We start from the raw sequence: 19,734 nt of genomic DNA on the forward strand, positions 1-19,734 counted from the left end.
GGAGATTTCCCATTTAAGTGTGTACGCCTGGAAGGAGAGTTGTTCATCGACAATATCAGGTACAATTGGAGAAGTCCAACTGCCCTCAAGTGCTATTCCAAAAAAAAAAACAATCAATTCAAGAAAAAATAGAATGGCCACCAAAACAGTTATGAATTCGGAGTGCCGAGTTAATGGAAGAGCAGAGGTTGTGTTCTCAGTATTTTAGTTCAAGGCACTATCACCAACAGATATTAGACAGTTTAACTTCGAACTGCTAAACAAGGCAAAATGGCTGGATAAAATAATGAAGTTGACTACGCTTTGATTGACTGAATAGAACATAACAATAGGTCTGAAGTAGTGTGTGACGAAGGTAATAAAATTAAAAAGGGATGTGCTTGAAAAATAAAAAAAAATAATAACACCATGAGATCCTCTTTCAAAATCAAATAAAAAACACAAAGTAGATTTAGCAAACAGACATTTGAAGTCCGTAACAAATGTGAAATTAAACTTACTGGCATGTTTGTCGGCCAACATTATCAGAGTGTTGGAAATATCCCGTCTTCTGTAATAACACACAACTTTTGCTTCAACATTTCCATTAGCAGTCTAAGAAATGAAAGTGCACAGATAGAAAATTATGGTTTGATTATGTTGTGGAGATCTACTTTCATCAAACTAAAATGTTTAATGTCAAATATACAGTACAATTCCCAAAATGTCCCTTTAATATCTGGTTGAAGTATGTGGCAAAGTTGCATTCCCAATGTGTGAATGAGATAGTTTGTCAATTAATGAATAAAACTACCTCCTTAGGTTATTTTTCATACATCTGACTGATAAGTATTGAACATTTAGCAGCAAAAAAAAAAAAATACAAATTAACAACGGCACTCAAATATAAGGACGTGAAACGGAGAGCTGCAAGTTATAGAAAAAAACAGAGCTCCTTTTTATAGTCACTAATATGGAGGGACACACCTTGAAATTAAAGGATCAGAGTTTTTCCAGACATCGCTAAATCTATAGTGGAATCCCCGGATCCGTTTTTGGCACATTGTGTTAACGGCAAAGACAGGGGTCTTACAAACAGAAGCAAGACTGAGGAGAGAGGGCAACAACCACCTTAAATTTAGCACATGTTGTAGGAATTGTGTTTATGACACATCTATTTAATGCATGATCATAGTTAACATAAACTGAGCTGTGGAAGGCAGCAACAATAGTATTGTCGGACTGACAGCCTTTACACTGTGCCTGGGCCAGAATACATCCACTAATAGGTTGCCCATTAATTACGCCCCTATCACAAAGCTTCGATCCAGCACTCCAACTCAAGTTACAGTCAGTCTCGTCCTTTAACTTAAACGTCAAAGAGGATCTCTTCTTTCTGGCAACCAACCAAACACCATTCCCAGGAGGACTTGCACACTGACTTTCAGAGCATCACTTAATAAATGATGATTTGCATAGCCACAACAAACTAGCATGAATAGGCACGCCAAATACAGCACTTAATCGAGTCAGCACGATGCATACCAACAAGACCTTCGTGAGCAGACGTTGCAAACGAGAACACCCTCAAGGTCACAATTTCCCTTCATAGTAACTTTAGTGCTACCAGTATAAAGGGTGCCAAATGACAACTATTATTTTTTAGTCTCTTATTCAAGTCAGTGGGGGTTTTAAAAGATAGTTATAGGATAGCTGCTTTAAGCCTGTACGTATCAATTTCATCTGCAGTGTATACATGTTAAATAGCTATGTAGCCTAACGCTGCTAGCATGACAACGTGCGGACCTGAAACTTCACTTGAATCCATTGGATTTAAGCAGCAGTTTCAGCTGTAACTCACAGCTGTGGTAATATCCTACAATGGCTAGTAGTAACAAATCTTAAAACAATCATCAATTCAATCACGGAATGTTCATGGTCGGACCATCTGCATGTGAACTATTACTTTATACCATACCTCAAGCCTTGTTACCAACAAAGAACAAGCCTACTACGACTTGGTGGAACTGTAAAAACGTGACCAGTGAGGCTTTTAGAGAGTGAGTAATACCATTACTTCCACCGCTACAAGACTATACTTCCCTCGATAAGTTTACTTGAGCTATCAGAGAGGCCACTAATCAAGCGTTTGACACTCTGGCCCCACTAAAACCTGCCAAAATCAACAAATCTATAGGCCATAATAAATGGTTCTCTGTGGAAATCCTGGAAGATAGAAGAATGAAGCGTAAAGCCGAGCGCTGCTGGAGAAAGGTCCCTACAGTTGAGTCTACCACCACTTCTAAACAGGCAGCAAAAGCCTATAAACAAATAATTTTCATAGCCAAAGCTACAAAATTTAATGAGAGAATACAACAGGCAAAATCTCAGTCGAAGGAGTTATTCTCGATTCTACAGGAGCTAAAAAGTGCACCAGCCAACCCTCAGGAACAAGAAGATCATGCCTGGTGCCAAGCTATACATGATGGAGTTACTCAAAAATACCCATAAACAGGCCATCAGAAACCGGGTAAACGTACTCCCCGATGCTGAAACCATATTAAAGCCCCTTGATACTGCTCAGCAAAATACTCCTATGTCCTTTGCTTTTGAAAAGTTATCTGAGATAGAAGTATTGGAGGCTATCCACTGCCTAAAACCCTCTTCATGTAAAGGGAACATCTTTCCTGCTAGGCTTTTCAAGGACTTTACGGACACCTTGGCCCCATCGGTCACCCAGTTTGTGAACAAATCCTTTGATGAAGCTTATGTTCCAGAAAATATAAAAGAAGCCTGGATCACCCCACTTATTAAAAAGTAAAATATGGACCCCTCCATCCCAGGAAATTTCAGGCCAATTACAAATGTGCCATTCCTATTGAAAATAATTGATAGGATTGCATATTTAAAATACCAGAAATGTGTTCAGAATAATAATAATATACTTTGATTTTCGAGCAAAGCATAGCACGGAGACAGCCCACCTGGACCTTCAGTCGAATATTGCCATCAATACTTAAAAACGGGAATACAACACTACTTCTATTACTAGATCTGTCCTCTGCCTTCCATTTGATAGATCACAATCTCCCAGCAGAGAGACTAATAACAGTTGGAAAATGTTCGCCTTCAGCAGCCAATTGGTTTAAATCTTTTTTGGAACATAGAATGGCTGCAGTGACAAAAGGAAACTTCTCCTAAAAACTAATCGCCCTAATATGCTGTGTTCGACAGGGCTCGTGTCTGTCCCCCCTACTTTTTAACATCTTTTCAAAGCTCCTGTGAGATATGCTTCTAACACTTGGTGTCCGGTTTACTAACTATGCCGACGACACCCAATTGGTCTTTGAGCGGTCAGGTATATACGAAGATGATGCCCAAAAGAGTTAAGAGGTAGTTGTCGCGATTCAGAAATGGATGCCAACAAACTCTTAGCTTCAAACGAAGGGAAAAAATAATAATAATAAATAAATAAATAAATAAAAAAACACACCGGAAAAACTAATCATTGGAACCCCTCAAAAGCAGATGGTCGGTATACAAGTTTCAAAATTAATAACATCATCCTGGTATCAGATCATGTAAAAACCCTTGGGGTCTTCTTTGACTCCCATTTATCATTCAAGAGGCACACCTGGTATTTCAAATCCACATGTGCATTCTATTCAAAAACTTACTGTGGCAAATTCGTCCATATCTGACAGAACAAAACATAGCCATCATTGCCGGGGCGATCATGAATTCAAAACAAGATTATTGCAACAGCCTATTGATGGGCACTTCCAAGACAAACATTAGAAAAATGCAAACAATACAGAACGGAACTGTCCGGGCCGTATTTGGCCTATGTCCCCGCTCCAAGATCTCATCAGCTAGGATACAGTTACACTGGCTTCCTGTTGAACAGAGGATTCAATTTAAAGGTGCAGTTCTGGTTTTTAAATGCTTAATCGGGAAATGCACCTAATTATCTTGTTGGTAAGATAAAAAAAAGTCCCGATTAGAAGACACCTTTGTTTTAACGGAAATCAAGCTCTGTATCAGCCACGACAGATTCCAAAAAGAGTTGGACCAATTTCAACTTTTGGGCACTCACGATCTGGAACTCTCTTTCCCCTGACCTTAAGAACAGTGTGTCTATCACTATTTTCAAAAAACAACTTAAGACCTGGCTGTTTTATTGAGGGACAGCATAGCCATTCTAACTCCAATTCCTTCCATAACATTAGAACCCTGCTGCTTTTGTGTTTCATGTATTCTGTCACCGTCCATGTGAGCGCCCCGAGGCCTGCGGGCGAACATCGCTATACAAGAATATAGATAGAAATAACTAACGCATGTGAGAAAGTATACATTGGTTTTGTATATATGAATGCTAGAGATTAAGTTAAAAAACATATTGACAAACCCATAATGTTGACTAACAGATAGCATTGCCACACAGTTTTGTTTTTGTGTGCCTTTATGACTGGACTAAAAAGCTGCATAGCGCATAGATTTTTTCAGGCTGACATTATTTTGCATTCGTATTCTTCCGTTCCAAATAGGAAAAATAAAGTTACTGTCATACTACGATGTATGATATGGCATTTAAAATGCGCCTGGGGGGGCGTGGCTAACCGCCATGTAGAGCGGACGCGACTTCGGCAAGCTCCGCATGATGAGCTACTGATAAGCTGTTCTTTAATATTGCAATTCGTCTTTGGTGCCTGCAAACCACCCCGAGAGCTGCTGACTGCGGCGGGAGCCTCCTGGACTCCCCACACACGAGGATGGAAGCCCAGAAGCCGCGCCACGAGGATTGCGTACATGACCGAGTGGGTAGCCAAGATGGCGGCTTCTACTCGCTGAGCCCGGAGAGCCCGGCCTCAGCCTAGTGATCCATGGAGAAGGCTGCCCTACACTGCGGAATGGAGTGGGTGTGAACAGCGCCCCGGCTGATCCCTTCGTGCTTGGAAAGTGATCACTGCGATAAGCCTAAGAGCTCCAGACGCGAAGACGCGAGGACGGCCGGAACAACCGGAGGCGCCTAACGGCCCTGCGGCGAGGATCGAGGGAGATTGGGGACCGGCCCGGACCCACCCGCATGGGGAGAGGAGTGCCGGAATCAAGGCCTGGGGAACGCGCACTATAATCGAGTGCGAACGCCGACTGCCTCGCACCGCCCCTGGTTAGTCCTGCTGTGAGAGTCGCGTACACCGTCCGCCCTGCCTGAATCGCACCACGGGCGCGGGCGGTGCGGCCCCGGCACCCTGCGCCCTGGAAGAGGGTCGCGGACACTGGAAGGCGACTGGGGACCGCAACACTTGAAGCGGGCAAGTAACCAAGAGGGGTGGCCACCCCCCGCTGTCTGGGCCCCTATCCCCCCTCCCCCCTGACTGAGGGCCCACGAGGAGCCACAACCACTGCCACGAGTAGGGTGGAGAGAACGGCCTTCATTTGGCAGTGTGTGTGTGGGCCTAGCTGACACGCCCGCGCTGCACGGCCCGCGACCGCGTGACCCTCCTGCCCCTGGAGAGAGACTTCCTGCAGAGCCTTAAGGACAATTTGCGCCTCCCGCGAGCTGCGGGGTGCCACTGGGGGCCTGACCAATCCACCCCCCCCCGGTGTGACGCACCTCTCTTCTCTACACTGCCTGAGCTGGCATAAAGGCAGACCTATTGCACCTTGTGGAGCCTCAGGGACCTGGGTGACCGGCTCCCTGCGGTGCAGGAGCACATATCGCCCCGCCGGAGGGCCCAGAGCGTGGTTGACTACAGCCCTAAGTGTGCTGGGAGATTCGTAAACCGTCATACTTTGTAACTGCAAATTTCTACAGGGGCCACGACTAAAGGACCCTAGCCGTAACACCCGATTGTGGCGCTTGAAACCCGCAGATCTGGGAGGATGTCCAGCCTGGATAAGTCTACGGGGAGGGGGGCTAGGTCCAAGCAGCGTCAGACCACCCTAGACGCCTACACAGCCAATGAGCCCCCCAACCCAGAGTGCCCAACCATGGCTACTGCCGGAAAGGAAACAAGCCCCACAGCAGCGACGTCTGAACCCACCAACTCCCAACTCTTGGAGGCCATCACAATATTGCAAACAACTAAGGTGAATAAAATCGACGCTGTGGCCATAGATTTGGGCCTCCTTCGCCAGGACGTCCGCTCCTTGGCTGGCAGAAATGACGCGCTCGAGACCCAAGTACGTGAGAATACGGAAGCGAAGACCCAGCTTCTGCACGACATGGACGGCCTTCAGCAAAGGGTCAAGAACTTGGAGGACAGGGTGGAGGAGGCCGAAGGAAGGGCCCGCCGGAACAACATCCGGCTGCTCGATTACCGGAGGGCATCGAAGACTCGAACCCCATCAACTACGTCGAAAACCTCCTGCTGCAGGAGATCGGCACAGAGAAACTATCGCAGGGGTTCTCCATCGAAAGGGCTCATAGGTCGCACGCCACGAGACCTCCGCCAGGAGGCCCACCCAGGCCTATGATAGCAAAAGTATTAAACTACAGAGACCGCGAGGTCATTCTAGCGCACTCACGATCAGGGGGCCAGATACTGAGGAATTCAGCCAAGTTCGCGATTTACCCTGACTACACCTTTCAGGTACAGATGAACAGAGCTCAGTTCAGTCACACTAAAGCCAGGTTGAAGGCCGCTGGATTGAAATATATGCTCCTATACCCCGCAAGGCTAAAAGTGATACACAAGAACAGAGCCCACCTATTCGACACCCCGGAACAAGCCCGGGACTGGATGGATGAGCAGCAATTACCGGACATTGATGGCACAAGGCGTAAGCCGCACTGATACACCTACCAGAGACAGCAGGAGCGATTCATACCTCAAGAGCATAGTAACAGATACACCTAGCCCTAAGAGCAGCCGATATGATTATATTACGCGGAACATCGAAGTTACAGCTCCCTCAACCCCCTGGAGCTGGTTTTTCTGTTTTCAGGGTACGTTTACCCGCCCGTAGGGCACCCGAAGACCATGCCTGGTCCTAAGGAGCGGAAACGGGACAGTCCCGACGAGGAGTATCTTGTCAGACCAGTTATTTGTTGGGGAAGTTTGTTCTTAGGGAAAGGGAAGCTGGGAACCCGCACCCTAGTTGGGAACTCTAAAGTTGAAATACCGAGACCTCAGGATATCCTCATTACAGCAGCACCTCTAACGGGACCTCGACCAAGACCGAGGCAGGAGAGAGGACACCATCATGCCTATGGCTGAGAGAATAAAAGTGATGACGTGGAACGTCAGAGGCATGAATAGCTATGTGAAACAACAACGGATCCAGGCATACCTGCGACGCTGCAAGGTGGGAATTGCCATGCTCCAAGAGACACACCTAACAGAGGAAAAACTGACGGCGCTAGCCAAAACATGGCGGGGGACCCTGGTCGGATCCTCCTACTCCTCATATGCTAGAGGGGTTTTGATATGGATCAACCCGACCGTCCCCTTTAAGGTAATGGGCACCAAGAAGGATGACGAGGGCAGGATGGCGCTTGTGCAGGGTACCATGGAGGGAAGAGACCTGTGCCTGATTAGCACTTACGCACCTAACCACGACGCCACAACTTTCTTCCACTCCCTATACTCTAGACTAGGCCCCTACGTAAATAGCGTCATGATATGGGGTGGGGACCACAACTGCACCTTAGACCCTCTCAAAGGCAGGTCTGATACCAAACACTCCCGCCCATCCCCCCCAGCCAAGATACTATCCAAACTGATTACTCAGTTGTCACTTTGCGATCTGTGGAGGGAACTGGGCCCGGAGCGACGAGAGTACTCCTTCTAAGCCCGCCACATAGCGTCCACACCAGGTTGGATTACATGCTGGTCAGTCAGGAGCAGCAAGCCACTTTCAGCGAGGCACAGTATTTACCCAGAGTATTGTCAGACCACTCACCCTTGTCGGTCACCTGGGAGGTGTACCCGCCCAGACCCCCGGTTACCACGTGGAGACTGCGAGCAGAGGCCCTGCTGGACACAGCCTTCAGGGACAACGTACAAGACAGTACAGACGAATACTGGCTAAACAACCTAGGTAGTGTGGAATGTATCAGCACCGCATGGGAGGCATATAAGGTGGTTAGGAGAGGGGACATGCTAGCTGCAGTGGGGGGGCCCAAAGGTCCATTACGAATTCTCTGGCGGGAGCAGAAAGGAAGCTGGGGGAGCTGGAGAACAAGGCAGATCCGACTCCTGAGCATATACGGGAAATAATAACACAGCGACAAGCCTGTCTGTCGCACTGGGAGTCCCTGGGGAAACTAAGCTACGCCAAGCATACTGAAAGGACACACGCCCTGGGAGACAAGCCTGGCAAACTCTTGGCCTGGCTGTACAAGAGAGAAACCCCTAGGACCCCCATCTGCCACATTCGTAGACCAGATGGCACCACGGTGCACACCCAGGCCGAGATTAACACGGTTTTCTCCGAGTACTACCAGGACCTATACTCCAAAACCCCGCCCTCGTCGGATACCGGGATCGTGGACGCCCTAGACTGCATAGAGTTACCCAAGCTAGACCCACAGTTAGCCGTAGCCTTAGAGGACCCGATTACCCCAGAAGAAGTCAAGGCAATCATTAGATCATTACCCTCTGGGAAAGCGCCAGGTATGGATGGCCTTCCTGGGGAATTCTATAAGTCATATGAGGTGACCCTTGCCCCACTGCTGGCACAAGTATACAACGAGGCTTTTGAGCGCGGCTCACTCCCAAACTCCATGAGGGAAGCAATAATAATCCCCTTGCTTAAGCCTGGCAAAGATGGGACGGATTGCGGTTCATATAGACCTCTTTCTATGCTAAATGTCGACTGCAAAATACTGTCGGCACTCCTCGCCAATAGATTACGCAGAGTAATTCCCCTGCTAATTCACCAAAACCAAACTGGCTACGTACCTGGGCGCTCTATCACCGAAAACTTACGCAGGTTGCACCACATCATATACTGCACAGAGCGAGAATCCCAGAAATACGCGGTGGCGTCACTTGACGCCACCAAGGCCTTTGATTCGGTTAAATGGGAATGGTTATACGCCACCATGGTCAGGATGGGCATAGGACCCGCCTTCCTTAAATGGACCCAATTGCTTTACACTCACCCCACGGCTAGAGTGTGCATCAACAAGACGTACTCTGACAAATGGCCCCTCCACAGAGGCACACGGCAGGGATGTCCCTTATCCCCCATGTTATACATCATTGCTGCAGAGCCAGTGGCCACGTACATCCGTAAGGAATACGGTGGGGGAGGCATTGTACTAGATGGAGTGACACACCTCATCTCCATGTATGCAGATGACACTTCTTTACCTACATAACCCTGAGCATCTTCTGCCCTACATCTTGGAGACATTAGACTGCTTCCAAAAACATACAGGCATCCAGATAAACAAAGACAAGTCTTGTCTCTACCCCCTCACAGCACTATATAGCGATGAGCACGGATCCCTGCCCCCGCTAGCTCTCCAGTGGCAGGTGACATCCTTCAAATACTTGGGTGTTACCATACACCGTAACCCGGATACTGAACACATTCTTAACACAGTCAGAGCTAGGGATGCACTCGCTAACTCCATGGCTTTCTGGGGGGAAACTCCCTCTCTCAGTGGCAGGAAGGGCAGGACTCCTCAAAATGGTAGCGCTCCCACGCTTACTGCACTGCTTTACCAATGTCCCCTTCAACATCCCCCCCTGCCTTTTTCAGAGACCTGAACAAACTCTGTAGAGGATTCCTGTGGCAGGGAGGCAGGCATAGGGTGGCGCTAGACATCCTCCAAAGGCCCTACGAGAAGGGCGGACTGAAAGTCCTCAATTTCGAACTATATTACCTGGCCAGCCAACTGAGGCACGTAACGCACTGGATGGCAGATGAAACCACCACTGACACCAGACTTCTCCAACCGGCCCTGCCGTGATTGCTACTTCGAGACTTATTATGGGTCGAGAAAGGGGCTCCACAATGTCATCCATACCTGACCAAGCTTGGAACTCAGCTCTGGAAGCCGGCCTGCAAAGCTATGGGGTTAAAGGACCCATACTCACCGCAGATCCCCATCGCTGCAGTCATGGCGAAACCCTCTTGGGGACACACTGAAACTCGCTCTATGTGGGAGCTCTATGGTGGGGCAGTAATGGGCGACCTCATGCACGAACACAAGCTTTTGACATTCCCTGACCTCTGCGAGTCGACGGGCCTGCCCACTGGACAGTTCTTGCTCCACAGGGCAGTAACACTGGCCTTAAGAAAAAGATGGCCAGAGGCAGACAACCAATTCATTGAGAACGAAACCATCGAAACATTGCTGGACACAGCCGAAGGAGGCCACGAAACCTAGACTTCTAGATTTGATTTACATAACAGCGAAAAGGTGCATAGCCATGGGCTGGAAAAGCGTACGGGGTCCAAGCAAGGCCCTTTGGTGGAATGACCTCAGGAGATGGATTGCCGCGGAGACGGCGGCTTGGGAAACAGCAATCCAGGTACAAAAACTGGATTCCAGTGCAGATGATCTCCGCTGGGTGGAGCCGACAGTGCCACTTCTCCGCTGGACAGCACATCGAACAGTTCCGGCAGTCCCTGCTCGGCACGTGTGCCTATAGAAGACTGAGGTTTTTACTGTGGTCTCGGGGGGTGGGGGGGGTGTAGTGGGAGGGAAGGGAATGTTAAGGTTGATGTTCTATTATTATACATACGGCATTGCTCTGCAAATGCGCTGTTTGTTACTCGTTGTTGAAAAACCAATAAAGAATTTTCAAAAAAATAAATGCGCCTATACGCACTATTTTTTGTTCACATAAGTATTTATATATTTGTAATTTCAGTTTGCCAGTTTTTGTACACAAACCACATTGTAAACATACAGAGGACAGCGCTCAAAATCTGTGAGCACTGTCCTCTTTGTATTCTCAGGAATTTGCTTGCACTTTGGATTTCTAGCTCCCTGCTGTCGGCAACGCAGTGCTTGCCGGCAGCGAGGAGCTAGAAATACTGTGAACACACAGACTACAGTGCTCACATCGGAGAGGATTTCGGGGCTCCTCTCTGACACAAGCACTGTGGGGTTACATATCTTATTGCAAGTTTCTTATTTGAACACTTTACAGTTGGTTTAAAAGCGGCAGGAAGGCAAACCACAGAAAGGGAATGCACCGAAAGGACAAAAATAGAGTCAGACAATTTATGTGTGAACTAAGCCGAGCACAACCAATCGGATTGCGGGACCATGCAGGGAAAGCATCTGCATCACCCTTCTCAGCTAACATAGGCAATCATTGAGCCAGTAAGGATTTGTGCATTACATGGCATGTTTCATAACATTGCCGATTTTGTGTTGTAAGACATTGCTACATATTAAAACAGATTTAAAAAGGACGAGCAGCAGCCCTAGCTATATTTAAAAAAAAAAAAAACGAGGAACTGAAACGCAGAAAGGTCAGAAATAATTACTGCTGTCGAAAGTATTGTAAATTACTTTAGCTACTTTAAAAAAAGATTATACTCACATAATTCAATGTATTGTTTTATTTGGAAGATGCATGCTATCTTTACCATTTAAAGATGGCTGCTAGTTTTGGCTTGTTTGCAGAGAGCATCCTTAGAGACAGTCATCCAAGATGGCTGGCTCCATGGAAGAGCTGGCAGGAATGGGTGGGTTTGGCCATAGGGATTAGCCTGACATGGGGCAGGGAAGATCCCGTGGTAACGTTTCTTTGGACTGGATGTTCCTCCCACGTATTCCTCATCTTTGATATTCAAGTCTGCTTGCAGCTTCCTTTGAAAATTATTTTTCATAGGGTCGAGCGTCGTCGAGTCTTGGTCCTCAATGACTTCCATAGCGTCCCTCGTGACATCGACGCTGGTATATGAAGGACATGCGCTGACCCTTACCTTAGTTCTTAGTTTTTTCCCCCTCTTTAACTTGCATGCTGTGTCACAGAATGAGAATCTTGACGTTGCAAGAAAGAAAGGTGTAAGACACGGAAATTCTAGGCAGGCAAGAGGGGATGGATGGGAGGGCAATGAGGAACGCATGGGAGGTACATCCAGTCGAAAGAATGTTACCACAGGTAAGTAGCTTGTTCTTCGAATGGATTGTGTCCTCCCACAAATTCCTCATCTTTGATAGACTCCCAAAGCAGTTTGACTTAGGAGGTAGGTGCCAAGAATGTGCCTATTTGTCTATATTACGGCGGACAGCCTTTTCTTCTCCTGAAAAGGAATCTAGACAGTAAAATGTACTGAAAATGTGAAGGGACGACGAGGTTGCCGCTCTAGAGATGTCCCGCACCTGCACACCTCTTTCCACAGCTGAAGAAGCAGATGATACTCTAGTGCAAGGCGCCCTCAGTCCTATGTGCAAATCTGCCCATTAACAAATAACACTCCGTTATGCAAATTACAATCCATCGAGATTGTTTTGGGACTGCCATGCCCGGTCTTTGGCCAGCATAAGTGATGAAAAGTTGATCTTGACAAATACTTGCAGTAGCTTATTGACCTTTTCTGGTCTAGAAGAAGGAAATACAATACGTTGTGCTAAATGAAACCCTGACACAATTTTCGGAAGGAAAGATGATCTAACTCTTAAAAGAACTTTTTCCTTGGAAAAGGATGTAAAAGGTTGTGTGAAAGATAAGGCGTGTATCTCACTTACCCTAATGTCAGACGTGATAGATACTATAAAGGCCGTTTTCATAGTGAGCATCCTCAAAGGACACAAATGCAAGGGCTGAAATGGAGCTCCCATAAGACATCTTAATACAAGATTTAAATCCCATGATGGCACGATGAAGGGAGTGGGCGGAAACAAATTGGTTAAGCCCTTCAGAAATTGTACCACCATCAGCACTTTGAAGTATGACCCCCCTCATCGGGAGATCTTTTCAAGATTGATAGTGCCACCAAGAAGCCCTTCAGCATGGTCACTTGCAACCCAGAATGGGTCAAGTGGAGCAAGAAAGATAGAACACGGGGATGTTTACATGTCACAGGATCTGGTCTCTTCTCCCTGCACCAGCTGCAAAACTTATTCCAGCGGCAGCGGTACAGGGATTTAGTTGTTGGCCTCCTTGCCGAAAGCAACACCTCCATTAAGTCTGCTGGGAGGTCCCAATGGCGAACCTCAAGTACTTCATGTGCTTGTGATGGATTGGCACATGAAAGTAAGCATCATGAAGGTCCAATGATCCCATACAATCCTGGAGCTGGAGGGCCTGGAGTGAGACCATCTTGAACTTGTCCTTCCTCAGAAACTTGTTTAAGTATCTCAAGTCCAAAATGGGTCTCAGTCCTCCGTCCTTTTTGGGAATTAGGAAATAGGGAAAGTACCATCATACGTTTCTCTCCATTACAGGTACTATAGCACCTTTCTTTAGCGGGGTTACAATTTCCTGCAACAGGAATGGATCCAGAACTTTTAGTGAATGGTTTCCCAGTGGATGATACGGAGGTCTCTGTATAAAGAGGAGGCAGTAACCTTGGGCTTCTGTTTTGAGTGCCCAATGTAAGGAACTCATGGTGGAAACAATAAAGACAGACAAGTGATCACAGTTCAAGGGTTTTTTTATTAAACTAAGCATGGGTGAGAAATACACCTAATCTAGACCTAAAGCTAAGATGGGAGCAATCTATGACCATCAAATAATAAGGCAGTTCATGTAGCGTCTTGTCAAATAAAAAGGGCCTATGCTAAAAAAAGAAAACTATTGCCAATCTTTACCACTAAGTTACAAAAAGAGTGTGGGATAATGTTCAGCAGAAAAGAAAAGTGTTTTCAAAATGATAAGTCAGGATGGTATGGCGGGGTCTCCCTTCCCCACATTTCAAGCATGTGACAAGGCGGAACTCTCAATCACAGCACTCAGCTGGGCTTCTCCAGCATGAGGCTCACATTTCCAGTTCAAAGATACAAGAACCTTCAGGGGCCAAGTCTCTTTCCCCAGAAGGCCTGCTGGTTCAAAACAAAAAAGCAACAAAAGTTCCTTTGGTGGTCTTGCACCAGGGTGATTGCTCTTCGCCAGATCTCCCTCCGCCGGACTCTGATCCTCCTTGAAAAGTGGGCCTCCCTCGGTCGGGTTCACTATGGCCTTTTGAATACAACTCGTAAGATTCAGGAGCCTTAATGTCTTTTTAAACAAACACCACTGTAGACAACCCTCAACCGGGTTAACTTTCGTCGACACAAATTTCCCGGGGGTATTACTCTTCACCCCAACTCGCATGCATACCTCAGTTGGGCTCACGCTTGTCAAATATACAGTTTACTCTGCTTTATGTCAATGCTGGATTCCCTCTCAGTAGCTTTCCCCTGGGCATCCCTCCGTCTGGTTCATACAGCCATCTTTCACAGAGTTCATGATTTGCTGAATTTCACCAGAAAGCGTGGGCTCCCTTCTCCTAGCTTTTTTTCAGCATCCCTCTGTCGGGTTCATACTTGCCTTATCTCAGCCATGGGTCATCGATTGTACAAAGGATTTGACGTGACCTTCGTAGGACCACTCTGACATTTCCTTTCCTAGGGCATTCTGGTATTTGCAGTTTTCAATACCGAAGGGGCCAGAGAAAGTCCTTCGAATGAGCACTCCTGCGGCGCCTGACCACTCTGCTGCTGGCCCCTCTCTGGTCTTTCGCAAAAGTTCTAACACACACAAATCCTTTGTTTCAAGTTTCTGCGTTCATCCAATGTTGCCACTTGCAACTTCGGCTCAACACAGGTCGGTTTGCTTATCAGCTTCCTCCGACTCGCCGGCTGTGTTGAACCAGATTATAGCCCTCGTACTATGGGTTTTGGTAAACTCAGAAGGGTGAGGTTTGTGGGGTTGGTGAAACAAAGCAGACTGGGAGTTCGGGAAATGGACATGAAGAAAAATGACTGGGAGTGTTTGGGTAGAAAACAGGGATTCTGGGAGATGTGGTTTCCGAATGCAACAGGGTCTGGACTTCTAGGGGATGTACCATATGTGGAAGGGTCGTTGACATAGGGACGGGAGGTAGATGTAGAACAACCTACAAAGGCCTCAGGGACTTCGTCCTTTTCGCCTTTGCCCGTGGGATAATACTGCGTCTCACCTGGGATATTCCCCTTGAGAATAACCCAGGGATCCACTACGCAGGTGATCCTTCCTCGCTGGTCCATCCCCAGGGTTGGGATCTGAGAGCACCTGGTTGCCTGAATAAGGGATTCTCACGATCTACTCGGGAGAATACCCTCAGGTTTCTCACACCATGCATCGGAAGTAATAGCCTGCTATTCTTTCAAATGCCGTGAGAGTCTGCCTCCCACCAGGGTGTTGTGAAACAAGACCTCAGAGTGGTTTAGAGGCGGCTGTAGCAGCAGCGGTTAGTAAAGCAGCCGCTGCTTGGGTGGGTTTAGCACCTCGCCCTCATCCACCATGAGGGAATCTGCTCTGTCCCCTTTGACTAGCCTGTCCCCTCGCTCTTCCAACTGAAGAATAGTAGCAAAAAGACCTACCCCACCAAGATGATCCGCTGGGGTGAAAAGGCTGTGGCTGCCTAACTGCCGCACTCAAAGATTGAGCCACCGCCTTTCAGGTCTACAGGTTTTCAAGGCTCATCAGCTTGATTTCAAAATAGATGGGAGCCGTCAAAGGGCATGTTGAGGAGTCTGGATTGTACATCATGTGCAAAACCTTACTTCCTCAACCACGCAAATCTGCATAGGACAGTGCTTGACGCCATGGCCCTGCTGACAGAATGCAGACTTGATTGCAGAGACTGGCATGCAGCCTCTTTGCCATCCCTCATCAGGTTCAAGAAGCTGTCTCTTTCCTCACCCTGAGGGATGTGATTAGCCACCATCCCTACACAGTCCCACAGGGTGTGTGTAAACTTGGTCAGGGCACAAGGGAAATTAGCAAATTTTAAGGCCATGCTGCTAGCTGAAAATATTTTGATTAAGAATCAATCCTTTTGTCATCCCTATCAGGAGGTATGCCTGGATACGCTGTTTGTCTGGAGGTAGAAGTAGCCGCCCGAACTACTAGTCTCTACTTGATGGTCTATATTTTTTGTTAAATTTCTATTTATTGTGGGATTGGATTCCGGAGGTACCCAGTTTGTTGCAATGCTCTTCTGCACTGCCACGTGGAAGGGTACGATAGGGTCCTTCTGTAGCTCTTTTTCCAGAATGTCTGTCAGGTCATCCTGTTCAAATACAGGAGCTGGTCTACTCCATCCCAGGAAATATACTACCCTGGACATTAATGATCTGTAAGATGTAAGATGCATCTGCATGTTCAGCAGGATCTGGTTTTCCAAAATCTAGTTCTGGGGAGGCGTCAACTCCACTGGCTTTTTGTAATGAGTCAAAGTTGTTTTACTCTAATTTCTTCTGAAATAAAACAAATCGGGTGTAACAGAATCTTTCTGGACATTAATGGGATCCAATTGGAGGCGTCTCATCAGTAGTTTCATATCCCTCATAAGAAGTTAGTGAATTGAAAAAAATCCTTTTTGGGTAAAGGTTCAAATACCTTTTCTGGATTTTTCCGAACAGCTGAACAGACGGCATTGATGGTTTAATCAATGTCGTTGATGGTTTAGGCATCAACAACTTATTTTTAAATTTATACCTCGAGGGACTTTGCCCTCGACTCAACAATTTCTCGTCTCGTTGAGTGCTTGAAGACTCTTGAGTAGTCGGAGGCTTACCCGGGCACAAGGGCACATGGGTTTTAGCCTTGGCGCCTTGCTCGTCAGCAACCGTAGCATGGCCAGTCTTCTTGTGCTTCGAAGGTATCGAAGATCTTATTTCATTTTATCCTATAGAGCTCCCACTCTAGAAGATTTGGTCAGGCAGACTACCATTTCTGCCAAAGACAAGGAAGACGACCGTGATCTTTGAAGGACGACAAAGAATGTCTGCTCCTCAAATTTTGTGAGGAGAGGAATCGAGCGACTCGTCAGACAATGTCAATTTAGAGAGAGTGGACAGGGATTTTGGGAACAATCCTACTCGCTACTAATTTAGCCTTGTGCTCTTTTTAAGGCCTTACCAGTCATTAACTGACAGGATCAAAGGTCGCTGTTTAAGTGTTCAACACCCAGGCACCACAGGCAAACTTTAAGCGGGTCTGTGATGGACATCTTGGCGCTGCATCGCATACACTTCTTGAAGCCAGTCTTCGGAGTACTCGGAGTAGAAGACGAGGCCATTTCAACAGGTTTTCAAAGAAAACTGAAGCGCAGCGTTAATCACAAAGCAATTACTATTGAGGAAAAACTGAACTGAAGCCAACGGGCGCTGCGCGTGGTATATGTACTAGACAATGACGTCAGCCTAGATTGAAGCCCTCGAGGGACATCAAGTCGACGTCTCAACACACATCGGCCTCTGCAGATGAGAATTTATTTTTTACGAAGCAGCTAAAGCTGGAAATTAAGATATCAAAGAGGAGTAATCAGTGTGAGGACACACTCCATTTGAATTGTCCTCTTCCTCTAGAGACACAGGAATAAAAACGAAAAGGACATCCTCTCCATCCTTGATTTGAAGGTTGAGGTTGTCTGATTGCTGCTCCTAACGATTTAGCTGCAGCTCGAGATGCTTGCATTAACCTTCTCACCAAACAGAAGTCCCATCAAATGGCATGTCAAGCAAAATTGCATGCATGTCTGCAGAAAATCCTAGTTTTCTCAGCCAGGACAATCGCCCGAGCACTCTACTGGCAGCCATGGACCCGTTTACTGAATCCACTATATCGAGGCTGGACTGCAAAGACTTCCTAATGGCGTCTTCTCCATCCCGTATTAGGCTTAAGAAACCTTTTTCTTCTCCCTCCGGAATGTGTTCCGCTTCAAGAGCAGCTAAACCACAAAGGGTTTGAGTGTACTTCGCTAAGACACTGATGGAATTAGCTGATTTTAAAGTCATGCTGCATGCACTAAACACTCTTTTTGCTACAAAGTCAATCTTCTCTTCCTTCTGTGCTGGAGCAGAAGGGTACGCTGCAGCTTTTGATGAAGCTATTGCTGCTTGAAACACCAGGCTCTCAGATGCCGGGTGCCTGTTCAAAAAAAGGTCCACAGAAGCAGTTCTATATTTTTTATTTTAACAGTTTGTTAACCAGTGGGACGGAATATGGTTTTAGACAATTTTCCAAAACCTTTACTCTTAAAGCTGCATGGATAGGTAACAACTCCCCCAACCAGAACTGTCCAAAATCAGACTCAGCAGTCTCCATAGTAGCTGTGGGTTTGGACCACTTCAGATACTCAGCCACTTTACAGATTACAGCCCTGTATGAAGGATCAGCCATCTCTGGGTTACCAAACTGTTTTTGGTGAAGTTTCCCAGCTAATGGTCTCTTTTAGAGTAGCCACCAGATTTTGCATTTTAGATTCTTCAGCGATCAATTCCTCTGGGACATTTGGTGTACCAAATCCGTACCCAAAAGGGGGCCGATCATCATCACCTGCCTCATAAATATATCCCATTTGCCTGAATAAATCAGGTTGAGGAATGGATTTAAAGCGCTTTGTAATATCTGCCATAGGCTTTGCAGTTTGAGAGCACTGACTGCTCTGACGAAGTTGAAGGTGTCGAAGGCATCTAAGGTCTCAATGACTTCCTCAAAGCAGTCAGCGAAAGGGCCAACAATTTAGTATGCTTCGATGGATTACATGCCTCGAAGGGTCAGATGATAAAACATAACGGCTTTGATACCTTCGATGAAGGCTTGGATACCAAAGATCAATGCTTCAAGGGGCCAGATACAGACTTGTGCATCGAGGAAGACTTGTCGAGGAGTCTCTTCCAGGGCCTTGAGTCGCACGGGAAGAAGACACAAGATTCCTTAACTGGTCTTAATAGATGCTGAGGGGTGGCTTTCTCTCAGACTCCTTAAGAGGAGCACTCTGACGAGCCTGCCTTTGGAAAACTGAGCATTTTCAAACAGAGGTTTTCTAATTCAGCCTGAGTCTAGCTCTTTTTTGAAAAAGAAACCTTTAGTGAACTAGACCTCCAACGTCTTTGGTGTACTGGACGCTTTCTAATGGGAGAAACCTCTCTAGTCGGAGGATGATTTTCTTTTAGATGGGGTAAGGGCTGGAGATTTGGGAGAGGGCTTACCTGCATCACGTTTGCCCTGCCTTTCCCGCAAAGCTGTGACAGTCGACTTTGTGGCCCAACCCTAAACACCATAGACTGATGCTGTCAGGGTCTGTGATACACATTTTCAATACACAGTATGAACACCGCTTGAAGCCGGTCTTCAGTGTCGAGGACATTATATGAAGATTTGTAGATGAACGTAATCGAAATTTCGCTGACGCAAGTAACTCCGTAGCATGCAGCAATGCGGAAAACACAGAACTGAGGTAACGGTCAGCGTGAAAAGGAATTCCCAAGCAAGCTGCAAGGAGACTTTAATATCAAAGATGAGGAATACGTGGGACGTCACAATCCTTTTGAATGGGAGGGATTCAATAACCTAACAACTATGCATCACTCCTCAAATGACATCTCCATTGAAAAAGCATTACAGACCCTCATTCAAAGCCCATATTTGAAGCTCTTATGTTAAAGCTCTTATTTTAATGACAATAGTTTCGGCTTTCAGTGCCACCCAAAAAAGGTAACAACCACAATCTTCAACTAAGTGAAAGACCTGGTTTTCTTGACTGAAAGAAAGGACTTTAAAGACTTCTGCAAACTATTGCTCTTATCTAGACGGATAGCTCAAGCACAATGTTCTCACCTTGGAAATGGTATGATTTAGTGTG

At 46.7% G+C, this 19,734-nt stretch overlaps 1 protein-coding gene across 4 annotated transcripts in view; it reads right to left on the bottom strand.

The window, feature by feature from the left end:
* The window catches only part of MTA3 (metastasis associated 1 family member 3), a 1,736,304-nt gene that overhangs the window by 1,622,172 nt on the left and 94,398 nt on the right, over window positions 1-19,734 (bottom strand). For all 4 annotated transcript variants that reach the window (XM_069608476.1, XM_069608475.1, XM_069608474.1 and 1 more), the window contains exon 3: window positions 501-594. In XM_069608476.1, the coding sequence (XP_069464577.1) occupies window positions 501-594 (94 nt within the window). The remainder of the gene's footprint in view (window positions 1-500; window positions 595-19,734) is intronic.

Source organism: Ambystoma mexicanum, chromosome 4q (genome assembly GCF_040938575.1).
Source record: "Ambystoma mexicanum isolate Mex_15411 chromosome 4q, UKY_AmexF1_1, whole genome shotgun sequence".
Lineage (NCBI taxonomy): Eukaryota > Metazoa > Chordata > Amphibia > Caudata > Ambystomatidae > Ambystoma > Ambystoma mexicanum.